Here is a 23,807-nt window from a genome sequence, read left to right on the forward strand (position 1 = left end):
TTGACAAGGTTCAGATACTCTAGTTCACACTGTATTCTAATAATTTGCTATATTACCTTGCTAACCTTTTCAAATAAGGACGGTGCCTGCCTGGGTATGTGCTAGGATTGAGGTGTGGTAAGTTGGCAGTGGAAAAACCGTCTAGTTGTTCAAATGTGTCATCTTTCAGGACACCCTTATCATCACATGGATTGGCCAGAATTTTACTCTTTTTGTTAATGAGAAGGATTTTATTATGAGACTTGGTAAGTAGGTTAAATGAGTGATTTAATGTAGCAAGTTGTAATCTTTTAGTTTCAAAATAAATAAGATCTTTTAGTGTTTAGTATGACAGTTCAGATGCCCATATGCGTGGGAAGTTGATAGTTATTGGTGCTTCACTACTTACCTACTTACAAACGTGCTAAGAGATGGCCGCATGGGATAGAATCAAAGTCAAACTGATATCCCAGGTCATGTGAGCCTGTAAAACAATAATAGAGCAATAATTCTTCACCCATAGGAGGAAAGCTTGTTGTAAACATTGACGGGTTAATGTGAGTTGAACAGTTTAGATATGCCTATCGTCAAAAACGATCCACAAGCTTTTTTTTTTTGGGATGGAAGACCGATTGCCGAACTGCTATGAGCTTTCTCAGCTTGATTTCAATTCTTTTGGTCTTAAACAGACCCATTGGCGTCTCCTCCGTAATTGGTCCCGTAGTTCCCTTAGCCATGTGTCATTTAATCCAGGTGGTTAATAGAATGTAGTCCTGGCCCCTAGGGGACTTGATTTAGAGAGAGAATTCAAAACCTTCATCTCCTCCACCAGCTGTAATTTGCAAGTTGAATCAAACAACTCGGCGTTTTTTTAATCCAGAGAATGAGATGAAACTGAATGAAAAGTGACCCCGAAACGTATATAGGTACAACGACAATCAGCTCATCTCTGTTCATTCTAATTTATTTTATAAAGAGTTACTGGTACATCACTAGGCACCTCGTACCTACAAACGTGTTAACAGGTGGACATGCCAAGGAATCAAAGTCAAACTACGAATAATGATACACAGGTTGCTAATATCACATTTCACCAAATCGATACCCATGTGATGCGATTAAAAGATAAATAGAAAATGTAAAACCAATTGCTGAACTACAACTAATTAGGTCAAGGGGAACTTCAAAGTAAACGCTAGAGATGATCGAATTCTAGTTTATTCAAGTAATATGTAAACAGTCATGACACAATGTCCCCAGAGTGTAATACTACATCTACCTTGATTTGATTTTCAGTACCTCTCTAGCCCTCTCATTTCCATCCATATCAAATATTTTCTCCTGGTACAAGCCATCATGTCTACTACTACTACTACTAGGGAAGATTATGATCAGACATCTCACCAGGAAATGATGTTTGATAGGCTTGTTAAATCTCAAGAAGATATGTTTTCTAGGCTCGAAACATTACTCTCGAATGTACTTGCATCTCAACAACAAACGTTGGAGATTTTAATATGTAACAACACTGCTAAAGATCAAGATGACTCTTCAGCTGAGAACCAGCAAGGTAAGTGATCACCAATCATTCTGTGTGTAATTAGATATATTTTCTGATTTCTATTATATATATGCGTGCAGTTACGTCTCTTAATTTCTTAGTTATGGTTTTCAATTTGGTGTATCTATAAATTAGAAGAAGAAGATGTTCCCGACAGTAACTCTGATAATGATGACGATTACTTAATATTTGAAGATGAAGAGATCACAGAGGTACCTGCTGATGATGAAGAGGAGGATCAACGGAAATCTGGTATGCTGATACATGCCTCGTTAAAAGTTTATCCTGCTATAATATTGAAAGAACAGAAATTGAGATCTTAATCAGATTAGACTTTGAATAATTATGATATATAAATTACGGAACAATGATCAAGTGGTTTTACTTTAGTGTAGAGATTACAGATGGTATATTTGACCAATGTTTTTCTGTGTTGTGTTTAATAAAGGGAATTACGGTGGTCAAATCATGAGATTCTGTTTACCAATTATCTATTGGGAGAAGCGGAATATGATAATTGGAAAGATGCTACAGAATATTTGAAAAATAATAGAGAACAGGAGGAATGGAAAGTAGCAATGGATATAGCTGTAGATTTTAATCAGTTGTTGTTTCTGGAGGAGATTTTTAAAATCATGCCACCAGATGCACTCCAGTATAACAACACAACAAAGGTTCGGGCTGCCAGGTGTGGTAACAGTGAAGCTGCTTAAGTATTAGTTAACAAGAACCCCAGACTGACACAAATACGCGATGATGGAGGAAGGGTACCTCTCCTACTTGCTGTTCAAAGTTTTACAGATGGAGATGGTTAAGTATGTTTACTCTGTAACTAGACATGTGAAGCCAAGTCCATTCAACGGTCGTTAAGCGGTGCAATTGCTGCCAATTTGTACGGTGAGTTCAACGCCTGTTATTTACTGGGAAGATTTCAAAAAAACAAAGAAGATTCAGTGTATACAATGACAGATTTTGTAGATATAGTCTTGGTAATGATTCAGTTCTCTAAATCCGGCCCTAAATGTTTTATTTATAGACACAGCACGGTCCATCGTCAAAAGGTTCCCGATGTTGGTTACAACGATCACAGGATATATGCGCATTAGAGGCGATGACTCAGAGGCAACTTGCATTTCAAAGTGGATTTAAGATGACATGGTGGAAACAGTACATCTATTCATTTTAGTTAATTTGTCATCTACATATTCTTCTTCTTGTGATTCCCGACAACTACTCATGTAAATACTTCTCTAAATCCAAACGGTATTTAGCAATTGACGTGGACAAAGAATCTTCAGAGGAGCCGCAAAACGCTATTAAAGATGAAGAGAATGCTTTAGAGAGCTCAGAGGGAACCCAAATAATCAAGGCTAATCCTTCGTGGAGATCAAAAATCTTCTCAGCGAGTCATAAGGGGATAATGTTAAAGTTCGTCTCAGTCTTTACGCGAGGTTTTTTCCTTCAGATATTACCTGACCTTAAGTACATTTATTGTTTTAATTAGCTCTGTGATTACATGTACATTGCGCTACTCAGACCTGGGATGTATCACTTCCTTTAAGAATGAAAGATCAGGAGTTTTATTTTTATGGTGGCTTATTGATTTTTATTTTTGACTTCAGTGCTTCCTATCAAGCGGTACTTATTCACACAGAAGTTGATGCACAAAGAAGCCCTTGAATTGGTCAGTGAAATGTTTGGGCAGATCGATAAAGTAGTAGTAACACACAAGTCTAAGATTCTGACAGTGGAGTATTTCAGTGAAAATCCGAACATCATAAAGACAGCATGGATCCGTAGAGGTTGTAGCAGAGTGTCTCAGAAGATTTGGTATGAATTAGGTGGGGAAACAATGTTGCAAATGGCTGTTGCACAGCGAAAAAAAAAGATTTTTGATGTCATATGTAAAACCGCCAGTAAGATGAATCTTAATAATAACGTGGATCTGATTAATCAGACAGATAAAAATGGTAACACTCTCGCTGCACACCTAGCACCTCCATATCAACTCAATTTGGTTAGTGGCTCAATTCTTCAGATGCAACGCAGTGGTTTAAGGTAAGTGTGAAAATAAAATATGGTTATTATCTGGCATCTAACTGCAAGATGATCATACTTATTTTTTCAGAAAACATTGAAATCCTGCACTTTCATAGTTTAGATGTTGGCCAGTGTTTAACTGAGATGATTGATAAATCAAAAAACAAGACACGTGTTTTTTTATTAACGCCGTGTGTTCTTTTCTACATAATTCAAAATTGAGATATCCTCTTCCTTTGTAGTTTTTTATGCTTCATTTTTGACGCATTGTTGTTAACTGCATTCAGTTTTGTTTGTAATTGTCATTTCGTTCGGTTCAGGGTATCCAAAGCATTATAGCAGAGGAATATAAGGTTCTCAAGAGAAATAAAAAAAGAGATATATAGGGGAGCCCATTATTCGTGATCTTTGCTGTATCAGATGCACTATCTTTGTTCTCTTCCATAACATCAGTATTCATGTTCTTAGCCATTTATACGGAACAGGACTTTTTGGTATCTCTACCACGGAAAATGATAATAGGTCTTCTTATCTATGGCCACCGTATTGGTGCTCTATCGTGCTTAGAGATAGATTTCCAATTCCCATAGCGTTGTTTAGTTGTATTCCTCCCATCTCATTTGCATATCTGCAGTTACCATTGTTCGTTGAAATGGTTCGTGGGACATTTTGGAGATATCCTTTTCAAAAACACAATAACAATATCAAAAATATTAAAAACAAGGACAGATATTTTGGAGTAGACCTTTTTCCTGGATATACTCAGTTAGCTCTGGATTTCTGAAGTGTCAGCATATGGCCATATTTCCTGTACTGCTATGTTGGTTGTTCATTTGGAAGGTGTTCATCATTTGAACATGTGTGGCACCGATACATTATTTTCTTTAATTTCTTGATGAATTTTGCTTATTTTAATTCAAAAAAGCAACTTCTATACTGCAGTTTAATGATATAAGGAGTGTGCTTAAAATTTTGTCTCCAAATTTCTTTGTGTGTGCTTGTCTGTGTGTGAGATGGCATATAGAGATTATCCTTGGTGGCCAGTTTAGATAGATCCTAACCAACCAAGTCGTTTAAAACCATCAGTGCTACAGCATAATTTAGCGCCAAGACCAATAACAACCTTTTTTGTTACACAGTTAACCCCATCTTGATCACTAATAAACTACTAATAATTAAAAAAATTCAAAACACTGGGATTCAATTAATAGATTAGTTCTCTTCGATAGATATTTATCTGCAAGTAGTTCAACCTTCAAACCTTTCATGATCCATTATTTTAAAACCTTTCACTTTCTTTTTACAAAACACAGACTACCCTCACTCTTTGCGTTTTCCCCTCTAATCTTCTTTAAAACCAACCCCAATCCACTAATTTCACTGTCTCACAAATATTGACACTGAAACACCAAAAGCAAGTATGGAACACAGAAAAACGGCAATGGCAATAGAGGGGTTTCTATTTCTCTTATCATTCATATCTATCTCAAGTAAGCCAATACTAAACCATTTTGTGTCGTTAATCTCTTTATAATTTTCTAACTTTAACTTATGTTGTTCCACAGATGCAAAAATGTCGAATAAAATCGGCATAGCTTACGGCCGACTAGGAAACAATCTCCCATCACCTGAAGCTTCAGTTCAACTAATCCAGTCCATCAATGCGAGTAGAGTAAAACTCTATGATGCAAACCCAGAAATCCTCCAACTCCTATCCGGTTCTAAAATTCAAGTATCAATCATGATCCCGAACGAAGAAATCTCACCCATTTCTACAAACCAAAATTATTCCCATCTATGGGTTCAGCACAACATAATTCCATACTATCCCTCAACCATGATTCGGTTCTTACTAGTTGGAAATGAGATTCTCAGCTATAGTACTGACCAAGATCGACAACTCTGGTTTGATCTTGTTCCCGCAATGAAAAATCTCAGACGATCTTTGAAAAAGTATGATCTTTTGAAGATCAAGATTGGTACTCCACTGGCTATGGATGCAATTGAATCATCATTCCCTCCTTCTAGCGGGACATTTAGATCGGATATAACCGTTCCTGTTATGAAACCACTGTTGCAATTCTTGAATCGGACTAAATCGTTCTTTTTTCTTGATGTGTACCCATACTTCCCTTGGTCTGAAAATCCTAGAGACATCAACTTAGATTACGCGCTTTTGAACGAGAATAACTATACGTACGTCGATCCCGTTAGTGGTTTATCCTACAACAATCTCCTCGACCAGATGCTCGACTCGGTAGTCTTTGCAATGACCAAGTTGGGGTTCAGAAATGTTCGTTTGTACATAGCTGAAACTGGTTGGCCGTCTGCTGGTGATATCGACCAAATCGGAGCAAACATCTACAATGCTGCAACATATAACCGGAATCTCGTCGAACGGATAATAGGCACTAGAACTACTATTGGTACTCCGGCACGACCAACTTGGGGAATCCCCACATTCATCTTCTCCTTGTTCAATGAGAATCAGAAACCGGGACCTGGCACCGAAAGAAACTGGGGAGTTATGTACCCAGACGGAAAACCAATCTACGAAATCGACTTGACCGGGAGTAGACAACAATCCGAGTACCAAGCGTTGCCAAAGGGGAATAACAATGCACCGTACGAGCGTAAGATTTGGTGTGTTGTTGCAAATGAAGCAAGGAATTTGACTAATGAATTGGTGTCTGCCATATCATATGCATGTGGGCAGGGTAACGGAACTTGTGATCTCATCCACCCTGGAAGAGAATGTTATCAGCCCATTTCAGTAGTTTCGCATGCAAATTTCGCTTTTAGTTCGTTTTGGTCACAGTTGAGGAGTAATGGTGCTTCTTGTTCCTTTAATGGACTTGCAATTCAGACTTCTAGAGATCCCAGTAAGTAATACAATCTAATCTTTTTTTAACCGTCGGTATATTTTTTTTTATTACTAATTTACTATGGTTTGTATAGGTCATGGATCTTGCAAGGTTCCTGGTGTGGCTCTTTGAGAAGGTTGATTGGCGTTTAATTTTTCTATCTTTTCTCGCGTTGATCTTGTAATAAACTTTGCAGCAACATATAATGAATTTGTTTTATTTATTTTCTCGTTTCGGATAATCCAAGATAGCTCTAACTGGCCGGAGAAAATTAAGAACATATAAAGATGGCAATGCAAAATAAAAAGAAATCAATCAGTCTCATATCATAAAAACAATCTCTCTGTAATTACAATGAAAAAAGGAAATATGTCCCAGCATAAGAATAAAGTGTACTTAAAAACAACGTGAAATCAGCATCCAGTGATGATAAGTCTGTATAGGGAAGAAATCTGATTAAAAGCAAGCATCCAAGACGCAACAACAGCAAATAGCAGCACAACTGCAATTTTCAACCAAAAAAGATTAGTTAGTAACTAAAATTTACTAATTAAAAGATTATTACTGATTAATTGATAGGTGTAACTGAGAATCATAACAAGTCTTGAGTTCAACTTACCATCCTTTCAAGAATCCATCACCTCTGTCAGTGGTTGCTCCGGGAGCTTGAGATTGTTGCTGAGCGGCATACTCGGTACCTGGATATCCGGCAGGTGGTGGTGCAACAAAAGCACCAGGTGGTGGGTATCCTTCGACAGCTGGTGCAGCTATAAATTCAAGAAAAAAAAACGAAAAACAGTATTAGCAAGGAGGAGGAATTAACCAAAAATGGAAAAAACCATATATGAAAAAGGTGAAACTGTAGTAGTAATCATACTGAAATTTCTTCAAAGTTAAACAAACTATGATGGTGATAAGAAAATAAAATTGAATAAGAGATGGAGAAGAAACTAACCTTGAGATTGAGCCATGATCTTTTAGTTAATGAACAAGATAGTTTCTGAAGATGATTATGACTAATAATGTTGTTCTTGTTGTAGTAAAAGGTATTAGCTGGTTGGTTTTATAATAAAAATTGCCTGTTACCGAGACAGAAATGAATTGAATTAATAGTTTACAAACAGATACTTACAAGGGAAGTAAGGAAAAACAAATTGAGGTCAATTCAAAACGCGTTCAAGGATTAGACCGCCATAAAGACGTACCAAAGGGAAACTCATCCGACCCAAATTTAGTATTCTAATCTAGAGGATTTTTTGGACGGCAGAGGGAGATGGCTGTTTTTATAGTATTGAATTTATTTTTGTTTCCGAGTGGTTGTCACAAGCACATGCCGGAATCATGAGTCAGTGCGTTCGGCGCACAAAAGTTTAGGAACCAATAATCATTTTTGTCCTTCAATCTCTAAATGGAATTTCTAGCAGCCGCATTACTCTTAAATAAAAAAACTACAATCCGCATTACTGTGCGAATTTCCGTCTCTAAATGGAAGTATATGATCTGAATGACATCGTAATGTTTCTTAAAGTATTTAATTTATGGTTGAAATATTGGTTAGTAGGCGTGAGAAAGGTATCATCTGACATCACATAGAGAGAAGACGGGTGACCTAACTTTGGACTCCAATTAATAGACAACAGATAAAATGTGTCCATCTCTTTAATTTATTTATATTTTTCTTCAAACGTCGTTAATGTTAATTCTTTTTGATAATTAGATTAGACACTTTCTTGGTATTAATTGTATTATTAGTGCAGTTTAATTAAAGTAATGAGAGTAATCTTATATCATCTTTTTCATTTCAAAGTGTTATTCTAAAGGGATAAGTTTGTTGCAGTTACAGTAAGAGGATTATAGAGACATGAAAGTGGAAAAACAAAGTTGTTGTGGGGAATTTAGAATTGTACTCCATTTCAAGAAATTAATCTTATATTAATTTAGGTGGAGATTATGGACCAGACCAGGTGGTCCAATCAGATGGTTAAAGAATAGTCGGATGGATGACGAGTGAACAAGCAGAAAATTGACGATAAAAAGCCATCTTCTTTTCCACTAACCCTTGGCAGTCAAATCAAGTTGGTTGAATTAGTCAAACGTGGATGTGTTTGATTTTTATTTTGATTCTTAATGTTGAAAACAATAGTTAACGCGTGAATCATGTTCATTTTATTTATCAAAAATTCCTAACGTACCGGCTGAAAAACAACATACAAACCGGGGCTCTCACAAATCTTGACATGGTGGCCGGGACCCCTGTTAACTCCCCATGGCGCGGGTTCGTGTAGAATTGTTGTTTATTTATTGTTGGTCAAATACATGAGCTGGTTGTTAAGTGACCTTGGATTTTCCAGTAGCTTTGTCATCAGTCATGACTCATGATCTGATCCTAACTGCTATACTTCTCCTATGTGACTGGTTCCGGATAATCCCAGTTAATTCATAGGAATGCCGGTCAAACTATCCTATATTCTATGCCTACCAGCCCCCACTTTATAGATAGGAGGATTAGGGGAGTAATTAAAGTGTTAAGTAGGTGAGTGCCAAAGTTAAGATAGGACCCAAGTGGCCAACACCGGTACCATAATATCAAATCAATGAAAGCTAACAGACAGAGGGTTTGAAAATGCTATTAGCATATGATCCATTCCTCTCCCTAATCATGGTTACATCGACCCCCACTTTTCACTAAAATGTTCTTTCCATCAATTTTTCTCGGATGCTAAATATGTATTAATGTTAATTCTAATGTATTTCATGGACTCCTTGAAACTCATACTAGTATATAAGATCTGAGCCGGTGTTGAACTTAAATTCAATAAATTAATCTGCATAAGTAAACGTCATTGGATCCATCTTTTAATTACACACGAAACGGAAATATATTGCGAAGCAAATATCAACATCCAAGGATGGATCTAGAAACAAATTAAGAAAAGAAAACTAAACCAATAATATTAATCACTCCACAGTCTCATAAAAATCAACCAAGATGTTGCAGGTGGTAGGAGGAGGAGGAGGAAATCCCTTGATTAAAAGCAAGCGTCCAACACACAACAACAGCAAATAGCAGCACAACTGCAATTTTCAACCAAAATTAAATGAGTAAACCTGACTAACAAAAAGATTACTAGTTGATTAAGAGGTCCTATGTATTATGGATAGGACAAAGCAATAAAAAAGCTAAGTGTGATCACTCACCATCCTTTCCAGAATCCGTCACCTTTGTCACCTCTGTCAGTGGTCGCTCCGGGTGCTTGAGATTGTTGCTGACCGGCATACTCAGCGCCTGGATATCCAGCCGGAGGTGGTGCGGCATAGGCACCAGGTGGTGGGTATCCCTCTACGGCTGGTGCTGGTGGGTACGATTGAGGAGGGTATGCACCTACATATATATATATATATGTATTACAATCAAAAGAAAATTAATCAAACTCTAAACTAAGCAAGAAAACAAGAACTAATCATACTCAATATTCTAAATTAAAAGCTAAAATCATGAGGAAACTGAATAGATAGTAGAAAAAAAAAAGTTATATTCCAACCTTGAGATTGAGCCATAATAATCTTAAAGAAAAATACAACAGTTAGTTGATGAAGCAGAAGAAGAGAAACACAAATACACGATCACACTTGTTCTTCTTAAGGATAAGGGTGAGTGTGGTATGTATAGATTGTTAAGTAAAGGAGTTAGCTTTTATAAATGTGATTTGATTTGATTTGATGGTATTGGAGTGGTTGTACTTTGTTTTACTTTACCAAAAGCCTAGCCTGTGTTATATAAAGAAAGACAGTGATACTTCCAAGGGAAGGAAAATGCGGTAAAAACGCGTAGAAAGAAGACCAGACGAAAATTCCCCTCATCCCTAGTAAGTGTTTCATTAAAATATATATATATATATATGTCGTTTCGTGTTTGTTTTGGGTTGTTGCCATACGTGTAGATATTGCCGGTTTGCCTGGCTTCACTGGGAGTGCAAACTTGTGCACATTTGACACGTACAAGTTTCCATTTTACTTTATTTCAATACTTTGGGTAAGCTTATGCACTGAAAGAGAAGAAGGATAAATGATGTACAACTACGACGAAATGTTATGTGCTGCTAACTTTAGACTCGAATAATAAGTGGGCTGTTGTTTCATCTTTTTCTTTCTTTACGGTTTGAAATTTAGATGGAACGTCATATTCTTCCTTCCTCTACTGCTTTTTCTTATTGCATGACATAAAAGAAGGCCGGCATGCAAGTATCTGATTCTGTTTTATCTATCTTTACAACAGTTGGATTGGATTGGATCGGATTACTTTGGAGTTTGTGGAAACTTGTTCCCGTGGGAACAGAACAGAACATCCCCAATCTGATTTCACATGACATGAACAAATATAAGGAACCTTCCACATCATAATAAAGAGAGAAATGTAAACCGATTTGTATTGCATTTACTACTACAGTACCGCCTTTGCTGGCACTTCTGTTCCTTGCGGCTTCCTCTAAGAATGAAAGCGGGACCTCAATCCAAGGAAGGGATACACCATGTTTGGACGGTTTTTTTTCCAGTTTAAACTCGGAGTCGGACCTAATTTTTGACTCGCCTCCTTTTAGTCAGGTATGTAAATATCCCTGATTTATGAGATCAAGTTATTGACTTACATATTTTTGAATCAGATAAGTTAGATCTTACTCAAAAATAAATATATTAAGTTAAATCCAGTTGAGTCTGATGATTTCCGTCATATCTAGGCGATTTATATTCAGAAAAATCACGAGGTAAACCTCTGTCATATCTAGACGAGTAAACAAAAATGGTGATAGACAAGGTCGTTTAGAACAAGGACATTGACTCGTTTATGTTGATGGGAGGATTTTTGGATGTTTGTCTCTAACTAGCCTTCCCTTTTGTTAAAGATAATGCTAACAGGTGACCCAATTATCCAACCACCATTAAACTAGGCTTCTCTTAAATATAGTCAATGGTTTTATTAATCATAACCCATATACACTAAGTCGTTAACCTAACCAAACATATCCTTTGATTATTAGCATAATCCATAAAATTATACACAATTTTTATATACTGCCCACAATAAATTATTTAATTCCTAAATCAAAAAAAAGTAAAATAAAGTTAATTATATTCCATGATTAAATTTGTGTTAGACCTATCGCATAATTGATAATTTTTAAAAATACTCAGTTTAATTCAGTCATGATGGAGAAAAAAAAACATCTTAGAATTTTCTTATAGAATAATGATGCTTATGGAATTTCATAAAATTGATTTTAAGAAAAAAGAGTAACCGAATTGATTTCGATTTTAGATTGATATTGTTGTAGAGAATTCTTAAGGGAATAATTAAAATATATGACCTAAATCGATATTATTGTAGTCATGATTTAGGAAAATAACTTCAATCTAGAGAAAATGTGAAAAATAGGGTTTAGTTTGTTTTCGAAATATATATATTAAGGCTTATAATAGGGAAACTTGTAAGAAAAATGAGAGACCAGTGAGAATTAGACTGAAGTATAATTTAATTTGGATCTAAAGAAAAAGTTATGGTTTATGTTTTTGATTAAAGGAAGAAGTAGATTATTAGTTAAAAAATTGAGACTTGTTTGGTAACTTTGGTTTTTGGTTTTAAATTAAACTTTTTGGGGTATACTTAATAAAAGAACGCGCGATTGGGGGATATCAAAACTAATTGGGGGATATATCTACAAGACAAAAACTGGTTCCAGATATCTAATCTGGATCACCACTTATCTAATAATTTTTTTAAATCCTAATCTACCCCTCACTAATCAGGTTTAGTGGTTAATAATAATTAGTATAATCTTAAGTATTTGGGGGATAGATTAGTGTGTGTTATTATTTGTGTTTGGGTGAGTGAGGTGAGAGTAGAATGAGGGAAAAAAAAATTTGAGTTGATATTTTTTTTTGAAAATGGAAGATGATTGTGAGGAGAGAGTTGCAGCTGCTAAATCTTTAAGTCAAATACAACAACAAAATCGAAAATTTGATTTTTTTTCTGAAACCGACATTTTTTCTCTGAAAAAGCTTGCTGCCGTCATACACGTAGTATGAATACCACGCCGGAACACCACTACCGACGTGGTATTCATACAATTATGTACGCTGGTAATGAATATCCCCCATTTTGAAACAACTTCCGGCGTGGTCTTCAACCAACAAATCCATGCCGGTAGGCCGTTAACTTTTTACCCACCACCGAATATTCCATAGAATATGCTACCGGCATGATTCGCTCCTAACTTTATCATGCCGGAACCAGAAGAAAAACATCCAGAAGCTAAAGAATTTTCAACTTAAATACCGGCATGGTTTATAATTTATCGAGCATGCCGGATCCTAGTTCCGGCTTGGAAACCTCATAAAATCGAAATGCCGGAATTCGAAATTCTTTTGGTCCGATAAGAAATCAGTATACCGGCATTGTTGTTAAAATTTCCACCGTGCCGGTTCTTGGAAAAAAACATAAAAACTGCAATGTTTTACATAAATTAACCAATATAATACGTTCTAAGCCAAAAACAAATGAAATCAACATCTCCAAAGTTTAGCAAGACACACAAAATAACATAAGCAAATACTAGATTGTTTAACAAACCATGTGTAAAGTTAAAATGTTCCAAACCGAAAACAAATGAAATAAAGATCGTCAAGGTTTCGCAAGACTCACAAACAAACATAAAGCGACAGTAGATTGTTCAAAGACATAACTAATACTATAAAAGAAACATTAACAAACATCTTAGATCACTCGGTCCTTGGCTTCTTGTTTGCCACAACGCAGAGTTTTCGGTGATCGACTTGCCGGCATGATATGATGCTTAAATTTCTGTGCCGGCACATGATGTAAAGTATCCATAAATTGTTTTTTTTTTCACTTCAATACTGGCATTGATCGATTTCTATCGAGCATGCCGGCATTAAGTTACGGCGTTGAATGTTAGTTACCAAGCATGCCGGCACTATTTTCCTGCATGGTCTTCGTCAATTCCGGCATGGTCTTCATCACTTCCGGCGATTTAAAAAAAGTAACTTCTGGCATGGTCTTCATCACTTCCGGCGTGGTCTTCATCATTTCCGACATGGTATTCATCACTTCCGGCATGGTCTTCATCACTTCCGGCGTGGTCTTCATCAATTCCGAATGTTAAAAAAAAAATCGTTTTCAAAGTGAGGAGCCGGCGGAGAAGGAGAAGAGAATTTGCAAGGGAGTAGGGAAACTCTAGAATTAGAAAGGGAGTGGGAAATATTTAGGTTTCAAAACTCTAACCGTAAAAGAGATTAATAAGAGGTGAAGATGGAAATGGGGGATATGTTTTTGTTTTTTGATTTTAAGTTTTTTAATTTTTATTTTGAGGGAAGGGTGTTTTAGTATTTTCGTCCCAAAAAACACCCCTTAGCAGACACCTTTGGTTGGGGAAGTAATTCATATCCCCCAATTAGTTTTGATATCCCCCAATTATGGATTCTAATAAAGCATGGGCTATGTTTAAGAAAACCCTTAAATTAAATCAAATCAATGGAAGACTATTGATTAATTAGTATTTTCTGATGATTGCTATTGATTCATCATTGATTAATCATGAAAAACAAAACCTTTAATGAATATAAAAACTGGGAAAATTTATTTAAATACGAAACTAATATTAATATAATTGGTGCTCAGCTTGTTGTTAGGTTACCAACTAAGACCGTATGGCGATCTTAATTTGTAACTTCTAATTTTTTATTATACTATTACAGTAGATATTCCTAAATATGAAACTAATCACAGTGAGAAGCTCATACACCATTTGCTAATATAATATACTATGTATTTTATAGTGTTTGAGGAACCATGAATTTGGCTGACTCTTGCCTTTGTCATTAGGAAATTATGACGATGTGGTGTATTAGTCACTAGACGTGTTTAGATATTTTCCTACCGACCTCAAATTAACCGGGGATGCATGATTGACGTCTGTCAAGGATCCTCGCAGCTGAAATCCTTTGAAAAATAGTCTTACATTAGGGAAATTTAGGAGAGGTCCAAAAAAAGAAATATTCTCATTGTCAGACTCACAATTAATTTTAGGTACTGTGATATCCATAATTATTTCTGTGACATCCATAATTATATGAAATTATTAAAAATGTATGCAGGACGGATTAAACATCCGCATGACCAATTTAGTCAATATCGGATTTTGGTGAATATCGGTTGAGTACCGAGACACGATATTTCGGTGAATACCGGCAATATCGGCATTTCGGTGAAACACCGAAACCGATATTATCGGCGGTATTTCAGCCATCTCGGCCGAGATTAACTACATTGCGCATGACAGGTTATGCATCAGGGGTATAATTGGCAACGCAACTTGGATATAACATATCTAAAAATCCGCGTCTTGGAATTTTACCAATTTTATATCGTTGGAAATCTTTTTAAGAGAGCTACGGAACGAGTACAAACAAGAATATCAAATATTTGTTTTTCAAAAAAATCGGAGGTGATCATCATTTTAGGCAAAATTTTCGAAAACTTGATACATAACCATTATGCAGCCACCAAAACAGATGCATAACACATTCTGCAGACGCATAACGCATTATGCAACCATCTTTTTTCTCCACTGCATAACAAATTATGCATTTGGATAACAAAGTTATGCATCTACAACAAGTTATGTAACCATTGTTTTGGTTGATTTTAGTGCGTACATAAAAAAAAATTGATGCATAATGCAGTATGCATCCACATTTACAGATGCATATCAGGTTATGCATATATTTTCTCGATGCATAAAAGATTGTGCAACAATTTCTTGATGCATAATGCATTATGCAGTCATATTTTCGGATGCAAGACATGTTATGCATCCATTTTCACGACTGCATAACATGTTATGTAGATATTATTGTAGGTGCATGACAATTTATGCAGCCTTATTTTTTGTTGGTTTCAATATTAAGAAAAAGTAGTTGCATAACGTGTTAAGCAACCGTTTTCTAGACTGCATAACAAGTTATGCAAAAAAAAAAAGCTACAGAACGTGTTATGCAACCAATTTCGAGAATACATAACAAGTTATGCAACAAATTTTGTAGATGCATAACCTGTTATGCATCACTATTCACACCTCCATTTTCCTTTAAATGCACGTCACACGCAAACCAAACTCATTTGACTTCCATCTCCTTTTCCTTGCCTTGCCACTACAGCATCCTTTTAGTTCATTTTCTTTTAAAAGCATAACCCATTGAAACCAACCCTTTCTCTGCCGGTTCCGTTAACATTTCCATACAAAAAGACCACATCGAAACATCAACAACAATGACAGTAACATCGTTTCTCATCTCTCATTCAATTATTTCTTCAATCATTTTTTAGCTCTTCATTCTTCCCTGACCTTCTCATGTGAAACTCGCTCAACAATCCGACATCTACAGTTTTGGCTTTGTCTTGTTTGAACTGATTTTAGGGTGCATCGCAGAGATTAAGCCTGTTCTCATATAATCGGTAAAGTATCTAGTAGTTTATTTTGAAGACATTTTTCAACGGTGCCCTGAAGCTGATTGTATTTCTTGTTTTGTGAATGTGCTGGCGAAACGTGCATTGGTGGGTGGTATGGAATTCACTACGGTGGCTGATCCACTACTGAAAGGTCGTTATCCAGAGAAAGGCTTCTACCAAGCTCTTTTTCTTGCAGGTGAGTGTTTACATGATGAAGATGTGAAACGGCTTCGTATAGGACATGTTGTGAATGTTCTATCCAATTTAGCTTCAGAAGTATACGACCCAAATGCTATCCAAATTAACCGAGCAGGCACATTGGCAATTGGCAACGATGAGAAGGAAAAACTAAGAGAGATATGGCAGCATGTCTGTGGTAATGGTCTCGCTATATCGACTTGAATGTGATGACTTGAAGAATGAGAGATCTATTCTCGCAATTATATTGTGAACCCAATTATACTGCCAAGATTTCTGTAATAGTTATTTCACAATAAAGATCAACTAGATCAATAAGAATGAGAATGCTTTAAAAAGACAAAATGAGAATGAGACGAACAAGAAATTACAAAGGGAGAATGTAAGTAAAGATATTGTCATACAGTGTTGTTATTCGAAGGGTATCGTCTGAGTTACATTCAACCCATGGAAATGGTGCAGGAAGAAAAGGATCACCCGGTGACAATACCCCAAGCAAAGGAAAAGTATTAAATAACAACGCTATTCCCTCCACTGATGAGTTTCCGTTCAAACAATTTAAAACAATAAACGAATTATAAAAAATAGATGTGATGCCATGGGGAAAAAAGTGTAACGAATTAATGAGACTAGAAATTAAGTTATACCATCAGTTGAATTCGTTTCGATCAGTTAAGCTGAAACGAACCCTGAAATTGAATAGATCTTCTGCTCTTCATAAAACGAAAACCCTAATCGGTAATTACTATGCCGTCACTCATCACTCATATGAAATAGTGTTTGTGGAATCGGTAATTCACAAGTATAATCCTAGAGAGAACACTTTTTGAAGAAGAATCAACCCTTCAACTGAAATCAATAATAATTTGAATAAAAGAAGATGAGATCTTACCAGGAAAATGGAGAATTAGGTAAACCCTATTGAAGAATCTGAGAGAAGGAAATCTGATTTAGACGGGGGGAAAATGATTTTGGGAGAAGTCAAGAATTTTGACAGTATTTGTATTTGAGATGTGAAAACTAGTAAGAATAAGCGAAGAAAGAATTTTAGAAATTCTGGGTGTGGAAGAAATTTTCACGGAAAAAATGGATGCATGATTGAAGTTTTTTGTCGGTAGGTTTCATAATGACCAAAGTCCTAATAATGAGCTGTCTGTAGTTTTCACCATACATTACTTGTATGCGTGAAGTTTAGAAGCTCGAGCAATCTTGTAATGCAAGCCCGTTTTCAATTTGTCAGGCCCATGAATTTAAACGTTAAAGGCTAAAGCGAGTGTTAGGGATTTTTTTTCTTTTTTTTTTTGATGGAAAGGTTCATGTATTAAAACTAGCAAATGTAGTACAATAGATTTAAAATATCATTTTTATCAAAGGTATTAGAATCAATGTTAGATTTATGAACTTTTTGAATTAGGTTCTCTGACATGTGTTGTAGTCTTTTGATCCTTGCTTTCTTGGCGATGTAGTCCGCTGCATTGTTGTTTTTTCTCTTTATATATTTCACTTTCGCTTGAGGTAGATCGCCCCAATAAGTTACTTATTTCCTGCAAAGTATTTTCTGCCGCCCACAAAGATCCGTAGTAAAACTATTTATATTGTCTGCCAAAATTTTGTAGTCTGTTACTGTGGACACACTTGATAAAATATTTTCATTTAGCCACGTAAGAGCCTTTAGGAAGCCCTTTGCTTGGGATGTGTGTGGATGAACCGCCATCCTCATGAATCATGATAGTAAAAAATAATGCAATTTTAAAAATCTTCTCTAAAAAAACCCGATAAACTCTTCAAGTAGCCTCCATATCGTGGACTAGATCTGAGCAAATAATTTGTTTTATTCTCATTAGTATTAGTTTTTAGTGTAGGATTTTAATTTTGGTTTGATTTTGATATCGTTTCACATTTTTCTTCGCCTTTGGAGCGATTATATATTAGCTTTTGTGCGATTTTGTCTTCATCTTTATGGTGATTTCATCGCTAATTTCAAGGTGACTATTTTTAGGAATTTTGGTATGTGGTTCGTTATTTTGGATTTTTTCAAGAACATCAATGACTCAACTCGGCAGCGCTGCGATTTCACCTTCAATCGAAGAGATGTAAGGCATCCGGGTTCGTCTCAAACAATGGTTAGAGTATATTACTTGTCAATTTCAGAAGCATCTCTTTTTAAAGAAGACAACTAATGATCGGATTTTATTTCGGTTTATACCATCCTTCCTCCTTCATATAAAAATTGGATACTATTGCAGTTCACCGCTCTTTCTCTTCGTGATTTATTCGTAATTTGTATCTTTATTTGTATTTGGATTTTAATTTTCTTGTTTTACGATGTTCTTGATTATCTTGTAAGCATACATGTAACATCTATTTTTCCATGAAATAAAATAAACTGCAACAAGAATGATACAGAAAAAAAAATACAAAACAAACACAGAAGACTCCAACAAGAACAAAGTTGGGCATAATTCAGATTGATGATAGTAAGAAACGAGCTAAAATCAGTCTGAAGCAAAACGTAAAATTAGGGGTTAATTAATTAGAAGAAAAAGATAAACAAGAAGCATACATTCTTGTGAAGAGCCGTTGGATGATGATCTTCATCAAGCAGCAGCAGTAGCACCACAAGGGAGCCTGATTTATCTCACAACTTTTCTGATTGTCAAAGCTACTCCCATGGTGTTGTTAATTTAATAATCTCTCAATCTCTCTCTGGTCTCTTTTCTCTATGATGTCTCTCATGAAAATGAATCTAAATATGATGACTCCTTGTAGTATCGTGACTTCATTTGGCAAAGAAAGTGGATGAGCAGCAGAAGAAGAGATAGAAAGCCAAAAGTGAGAAGAGAAGACGGACACAAGTACAAAACAACTCTGCAGTATTTTTCCCCCTTCTTCTTCTCTCTCTATTTTCTTCACTCACTCTTTCTTTTTTCATCCTCGTTGCGTACATGTAACATCTATTTTTCCATGTAATAACCGTTAATCAATCGGATCAATCGAAAACTAATAATAAACTGCAATTATTTATTTTCCCACCAACGGTACTCGTAGAGCTTCCCAATCTCAAAGAAGTCTTTAAAACGAGCGGTCGTAATAGATTTCTCTTAATTAGGGAAATTTCCTCTCTGAATAGACAACTCCACAAGTAACAACACAACAAGGTAGTTTTGATTGCTTTGAGGATTAGTTTGCTTGAAATGCAAACTTCAATATTTATAGACCAAGGAAGTTTGGACACTAAGGAATTTCCAAAACCGAATATTCTCAAAGATATGCAATAATGCCCAAATTGGATTTCATAATTCCTGGAAATGCTCTGTCCAAATATTGACCGAAATCTCAATAGAAAATTTCCAATTAATAAATGCACATTACCAATTTTTATTTTATAAAGATATGCATTTAATTGCTGGAAATCAAAAGCATATAAAACTATAAACCTTAATTAAAAGATTATCCATTTATTTCGATCCGGGATTTTCCTTTAGTTATTAAGGAATATCTTTGAACAAAAATAGATGAGAATCACTGCACGTGTCCAAAGTATGTTTCCATTTTTACTTTGTAAATCCTCTTTCATATTTACAATCTTGGAACCGATTTTCCACACTTCCAAACGAGTTTAAAATTGGTGCATCTGATTTGAACTATGTGATTGATCAAAAATCAATCACCATTCATGGGTTAAGCGGTTATACTAAACATACATATTGGTAATCCAAAGATTTGCAATGATAACAATACCAATAAGCCTAGCGATTTCCTTTTCGATTCACAAAACAAGTTTATGAATGTACTTCCTTCAAACGAATGTAAAACATTGTTTCCTAGAAAAAAATCTTCACCCATACCCATACATAATCACAATAGCATTCCTACGATTATGTCGATGTCTTATATATGAAGTTCAAAATATAGGCATTATATTTCGTATTATAATTCCTTAATACTACATCTAACTAGAGTATAATTATTCACAGCTTCGCAATTATGTTTTCAATAGAGCATGACTTGAAAGATACGTTAGGAATGAAACAGTTCACGTCAAAATATTACTAACCTTAAGAGGAAGGATGATATCGTCGTTGTAGTTCTTTGCTTCTTCACATTCTTCAAGTCTTCGAGTAATACTTGTATGTGTCATATCCTAAGAACTTTCTATCTAACCTATACGAAGTTGACTCTAGTAAATAATCAAGTGACTCTTTAAGTGAGTTTTGGTTCACTAAAATATGACAACCAAACTTGACATACCAACGCTTGGTGGGTTCAACCGACCTATGCTCTGACACCATATTCTTGAACTGACAACTGATTGATCAGAAATGATCGACACTCGTTCTATTTACTCGTAGCTTATGTGATTGTTGGAACTACTCTCGCTTAACCTCGGTCCTCTATGTTTGTGAAGTAACTAAAAGTAAGTGCCATAAGTAAAAAGTTGGGTACAAGAACGAGGAGCTTATCAAGTAAACACTTCTAAATAATTGGTTTTGTCTTGCTTAATTTTGTTTTATTTTGTTTTTAAAGGAATAAGGAGCATGAACGCCCCAGACTTATATTGATTAGTGCGTAATATTAATATTTTGTTGGATGCAGTTACGTAATATTCAATTACATCCATAAATCGAAGTACATGATTAGTACAATAATCCTGAACCGAAAAAAATCAAAAACAAAATTCCGCATCAAATACTATGTAGACCGACGGGGTAATTGAAATCTTCAATTGGTTTATCACCATTTTATTGGATACTCTCCGAGAAGATATGATTCTTTCTTAAAAGAAGTAATATGTTCAAATACCATGTTGAATTCTGTAATCTCTGATCATTACATCCGTCAATGGTTTAGTGAAAGATTAAACGAAATCGAAAGCCCTCCAGATGGTATGACCGTAACGACATATACTTACCATAGTATGAGAATTAAAAGATATAATGCAAATGTATATATCATTGCTACGAAGCAATTTATTTATTCAAAACATAAAAACAACTAACCTGCTCTATCGAATCTTAACAAAATCAAGATCTGGGTAGATTTGGGAAAGAAAAATTAAGAATAAATGAATGTAGAAGATGAAGGTGACATATTTTTGGATGAAGATAACTATTTAGGATGAAGATAACTACCTAGTGAGATAATATAATTTTAATGTTTATGCTCATATAACCTATTTTGTATTCATTTTCAATATGTTGTTTGTTTACATAACCTCCATGTCGCTTGTATATTATATCGAATCTAGTGATCACTTAAACTTCGAGATTCAACTTGAAAAGTCGTGACGTATTCTTTCGTTTCAACTTCTGGTTATAGGGAAACCTGTATAAAATAAATGCGAAATGATTTAGCCCAATATTTTATTTTTGCTTTTATGCCAAACTATTTATCGCGAAACAATCTCGACCATTAACATTCTTTTAGTGGTTAGAGATTAATGGTTGGAATTCAAACAAAAAAAAAAACAAGTTTTCTTCACCAGACGTTAAACAGAACATTTCTAAATTATGACGCCAAACTAACTTCTGGCTTTTCTATTTAAATCGAAACGAAAAGTAACTTTTCAGGATTATAGAAATATCCTATAAATATTGTGTTTCCTTCTGAATTGATCATTTATCTTTTTATCTAAATTTAATTTGATATTGCCGGAGGATCCACTCACATTGTTATTCTGAAACTTCGTGCCGTATTTTCTTTATTTCGTAAAAATAAAAAAACATAACTGATACATATAAAACTTATATTTTGGAATATGTTTCTCTCACAAAAATTAAAATTTTAACCGACCAATATGACAATAGGTGCTGGCTTTCGTATTCCAATTTTGAAATATTATCATATCATATCAAGTACAAAATTATAAATCAAGGAGTCAAAGAAATCCTTGAAAACCTGTTGAAAATATTGAGACAAGAATCCTAAGGCTGCTGCTGCCGGCCGGGATGATACCGTATATATTAAAAAAGTTGATTAAAAGCAAGCCTCGAACACACAACAACAGCAAAGGGCAGAACAACTGCAAAATATTTCAACCCAACACGTCTGCACTTGTTATACTGAACGTGACCCTTAATCTTTTTCAAGCTATCAATTAATCAATATATCTCGAGTCTAGTGTGGAAACTGTCAAATTGGAGAAGCTTCTTTGTTATTTGTTAATGTTGTAAACTTCACCTAAAGTTGATGCCGGCTTTCATGGTGGGAGGTCCAAATTGGACAAACCATAGTGGAACAGTAGTAATAATTATAGGAAATCATGGTAGAACTTAATTGAGGACAACCCTAACATATATCAGAAGAACTTACAGTTGATGCAATATATTTAATTACAAAATACAACCATTACATACAGAGCGTATTAAAGAGTATAGATGAACACATATAAAAAACAAAGAAACAGGACTGATCAGTACTTACACCGATTGGAGAAGAATTGAAGCAATGATAACTAGAATTGAACCCTGAGCCAAGGAAAAATTAATTCATCCATAGGCAGAAAATACATGGAATACATGTATGGAGCTCACAATAAACAAATGATATGATAAATCGTGACGAGTTTACTTGTATTTGTTTTACCGCGGAATAAAACGTAAAATGAAACATTGCATTTTCACTTTTTGTCGTTTTCATTTTTTTCACTATATGTGTTTCTTGTTTTCTTTCTACACAAAATCGGTTAAAAAGATCAAAACTAATAATTCATGGATGAAAAGGACAATTAGATTTAGATTTAGGTACTGTTTAAATGAATAAAAATGTAAAAATAGTTAGGATGTAGACAGTTTCATCTTACCTATTTTCAAATATTTTTCCTTATTTTTAATTTACATCAAGATGCATCCAGTTTCTTCGTTGCTATTCAAGCTCTGTCATAGTAGTAAATGTGTTCGCAATAATATCTTTTCTTGTTATCGCTTATATGCTCACTGATCTCAACTTACTTAACTCTGACCTAGGTAGTTTAGCAATTGATGTAGCAATGGTTGCTGATTTTCTTAATACGGGTAATTTATTTTTGACCTTAATCAACCATTTATTCTCAGACGGAAACCATTTATTCTCAGATGGAACCGTAGTGTTGTTACTCTTACTGGGGACGTTGATATACATATTTCTTATTGTGCGTCCGGCAGATTTATGGATTGTAAAGAATACACCTGAAGGGAGACCAGTAAATGATGTTTACATTTCCTTGATAATGATTTCAGTTCTACTTTGTGGTCTAGCTAGTGGATACTGTGGATTGAATGGTACAGTTTTGCCTTTCTTTCTTGGTTTGGCTATACTTGATGGTCCACCTTTAGGATCTGCTCTAGTTCACAAGCTACGCATTGTTACTGTATTCTTCATGCCTCTTCATATGGGTATCGTTGGATAAAAAACGGACATTCACAAAGTCCATTTTTCATTTCTATGGCGCGTTTTACTGCTAAGTTTTGGTTGTATCCTTGGAAAGATTATCGGGCTTTTCTTCACAGCTGTGCTTCTGGGAGTCTCTGTGCGAGATAGTTTGTTGCACGTCTCGCAGCTCTAGTTTTGAAGTAATATGATTGATATTTAATTAACATGGTTATCTTATTTACTCTGCAGGCAATTTTCGGTGCAGCAATTACAATCATGGTTCTAACACTAG

The 23,807-nt window shown here is 35.1% G+C and overlaps 3 protein-coding genes and 1 long non-coding RNA gene across 5 annotated transcripts; 2 read left to right on the forward strand and 2 right to left on the reverse strand.

Moving 5' to 3' along the window:
• The first annotated feature begins 1,335 nt into the window (after positions 1–1,335).
• On the forward strand, positions 1,336–2,216 carry LOC113275613. Its single transcript, XM_026525153.1, has 3 exons — positions 1,336–1,549; positions 1,676–1,792; positions 1,989–2,216. The coding sequence occupies exons 1-3, from the start codon at positions 1,336–1,338 to the stop codon at positions 2,081–2,083; spliced, it is 426 nt and encodes a 141-aa protein (XP_026380938.1). The 3' UTR covers positions 2,084–2,216.
• A 2,922-nt stretch (positions 2,217–5,138) lies between these two features.
• Positions 5,139–6,576, forward strand: LOC113275624 (probable glucan endo-1,3-beta-glucosidase A6). Its single transcript, XM_026525162.1, has 2 exons — positions 5,139–6,462; positions 6,539–6,576. The coding sequence occupies exons 1-2, from the start codon at positions 5,154–5,156 to the stop codon at positions 6,574–6,576; spliced, it is 1,347 nt and encodes a 448-aa protein (XP_026380947.1). The 5' UTR covers positions 5,139–5,153.
• A 154-nt stretch (positions 6,577–6,730) lies between these two features.
• Positions 6,731–7,668, reverse strand: LOC113339894. 2 transcript variants are annotated; one of them, XR_003355180.1, is made up of 4 exons: positions 7,650–7,668; positions 7,400–7,523; positions 7,064–7,211; positions 6,731–6,946 (listed from the first exon to the last, which is right to left on the reverse strand). It is a non-coding gene; the product is annotated as an uncharacterized LOC113339894 (long non-coding RNA). The 2 variants fall into 2 exon arrangements; XR_003355178.1 differs by having other exon boundaries at positions 7,400–7,655.
• A 1,576-nt stretch (positions 7,669–9,244) lies between these two features.
• On the reverse strand, positions 9,245–10,196 carry LOC113323437 (cysteine-rich and transmembrane domain-containing protein WIH1-like). The gene is made up of 3 exons (XM_026571758.1): positions 9,987–10,196; positions 9,643–9,826; positions 9,245–9,519 (listed from the first exon to the last, which is right to left on the reverse strand). Exons 1-3 carry the CDS (start codon positions 10,000–10,002, stop codon positions 9,474–9,476), a joined length of 246 nt encoding a protein of 81 aa, XP_026427543.1. The 5' UTR covers positions 10,003–10,196; the 3' UTR covers positions 9,245–9,473.
• Between the last annotated feature and the right edge of the window lie 13,611 nt (positions 10,197–23,807).

This window comes from Papaver somniferum, chromosome 1, assembly GCF_003573695.1.
Source record: "Papaver somniferum cultivar HN1 chromosome 1, ASM357369v1, whole genome shotgun sequence".
Classification (NCBI taxonomy): domain Eukaryota; kingdom Viridiplantae; phylum Streptophyta; class Magnoliopsida; order Ranunculales; family Papaveraceae; genus Papaver; species Papaver somniferum.

What these genes read in the sequence shown, in the direction of transcription:
- LOC113323437 (XM_026571758.1), bottom strand. An exon ending in GACGGATTCTGGAAAGGATG is followed by an intron (nt 9,520 to 9,642) that starts GTGAGTGATCAC and finishes TGAAAATTGCAG; the next exon opens with TTGTGCTGCTATTTGCTGTT.
- LOC113275613 (XM_026525153.1), top strand. Translation starts at nt 1,336, where the DNA reads ATGTCTACTACTACTACTACTAGGGAAGATTATGATCAGACATCTCAC. An exon ending in TTCAGCTGAGAACCAGCAAG is followed by an intron (nt 1,550 to 1,675) that starts GTAAGTGATCAC and finishes TCTATAAATTAG; the next exon opens with AAGAAGAAGATGTTCCCGAC. An exon ending in GGAGGATCAACGGAAATCTG is followed by an intron (nt 1,793 to 1,988) that starts GTATGCTGATAC and finishes TGTTTAATAAAG; the next exon opens with GGAATTACGGTGGTCAAATC.
- LOC113275624 (XM_026525162.1), top strand. Translation starts at nt 5,154, where the DNA reads ATGTCGAATAAAATCGGCATAGCTTACGGCCGACTAGGAAACAATCTC. An exon ending in TCAGACTTCTAGAGATCCCA is followed by an intron (nt 6,463 to 6,538) that starts GTAAGTAATACA and finishes TGGTTTGTATAG; the next exon opens with GTCATGGATCTTGCAAGGTT.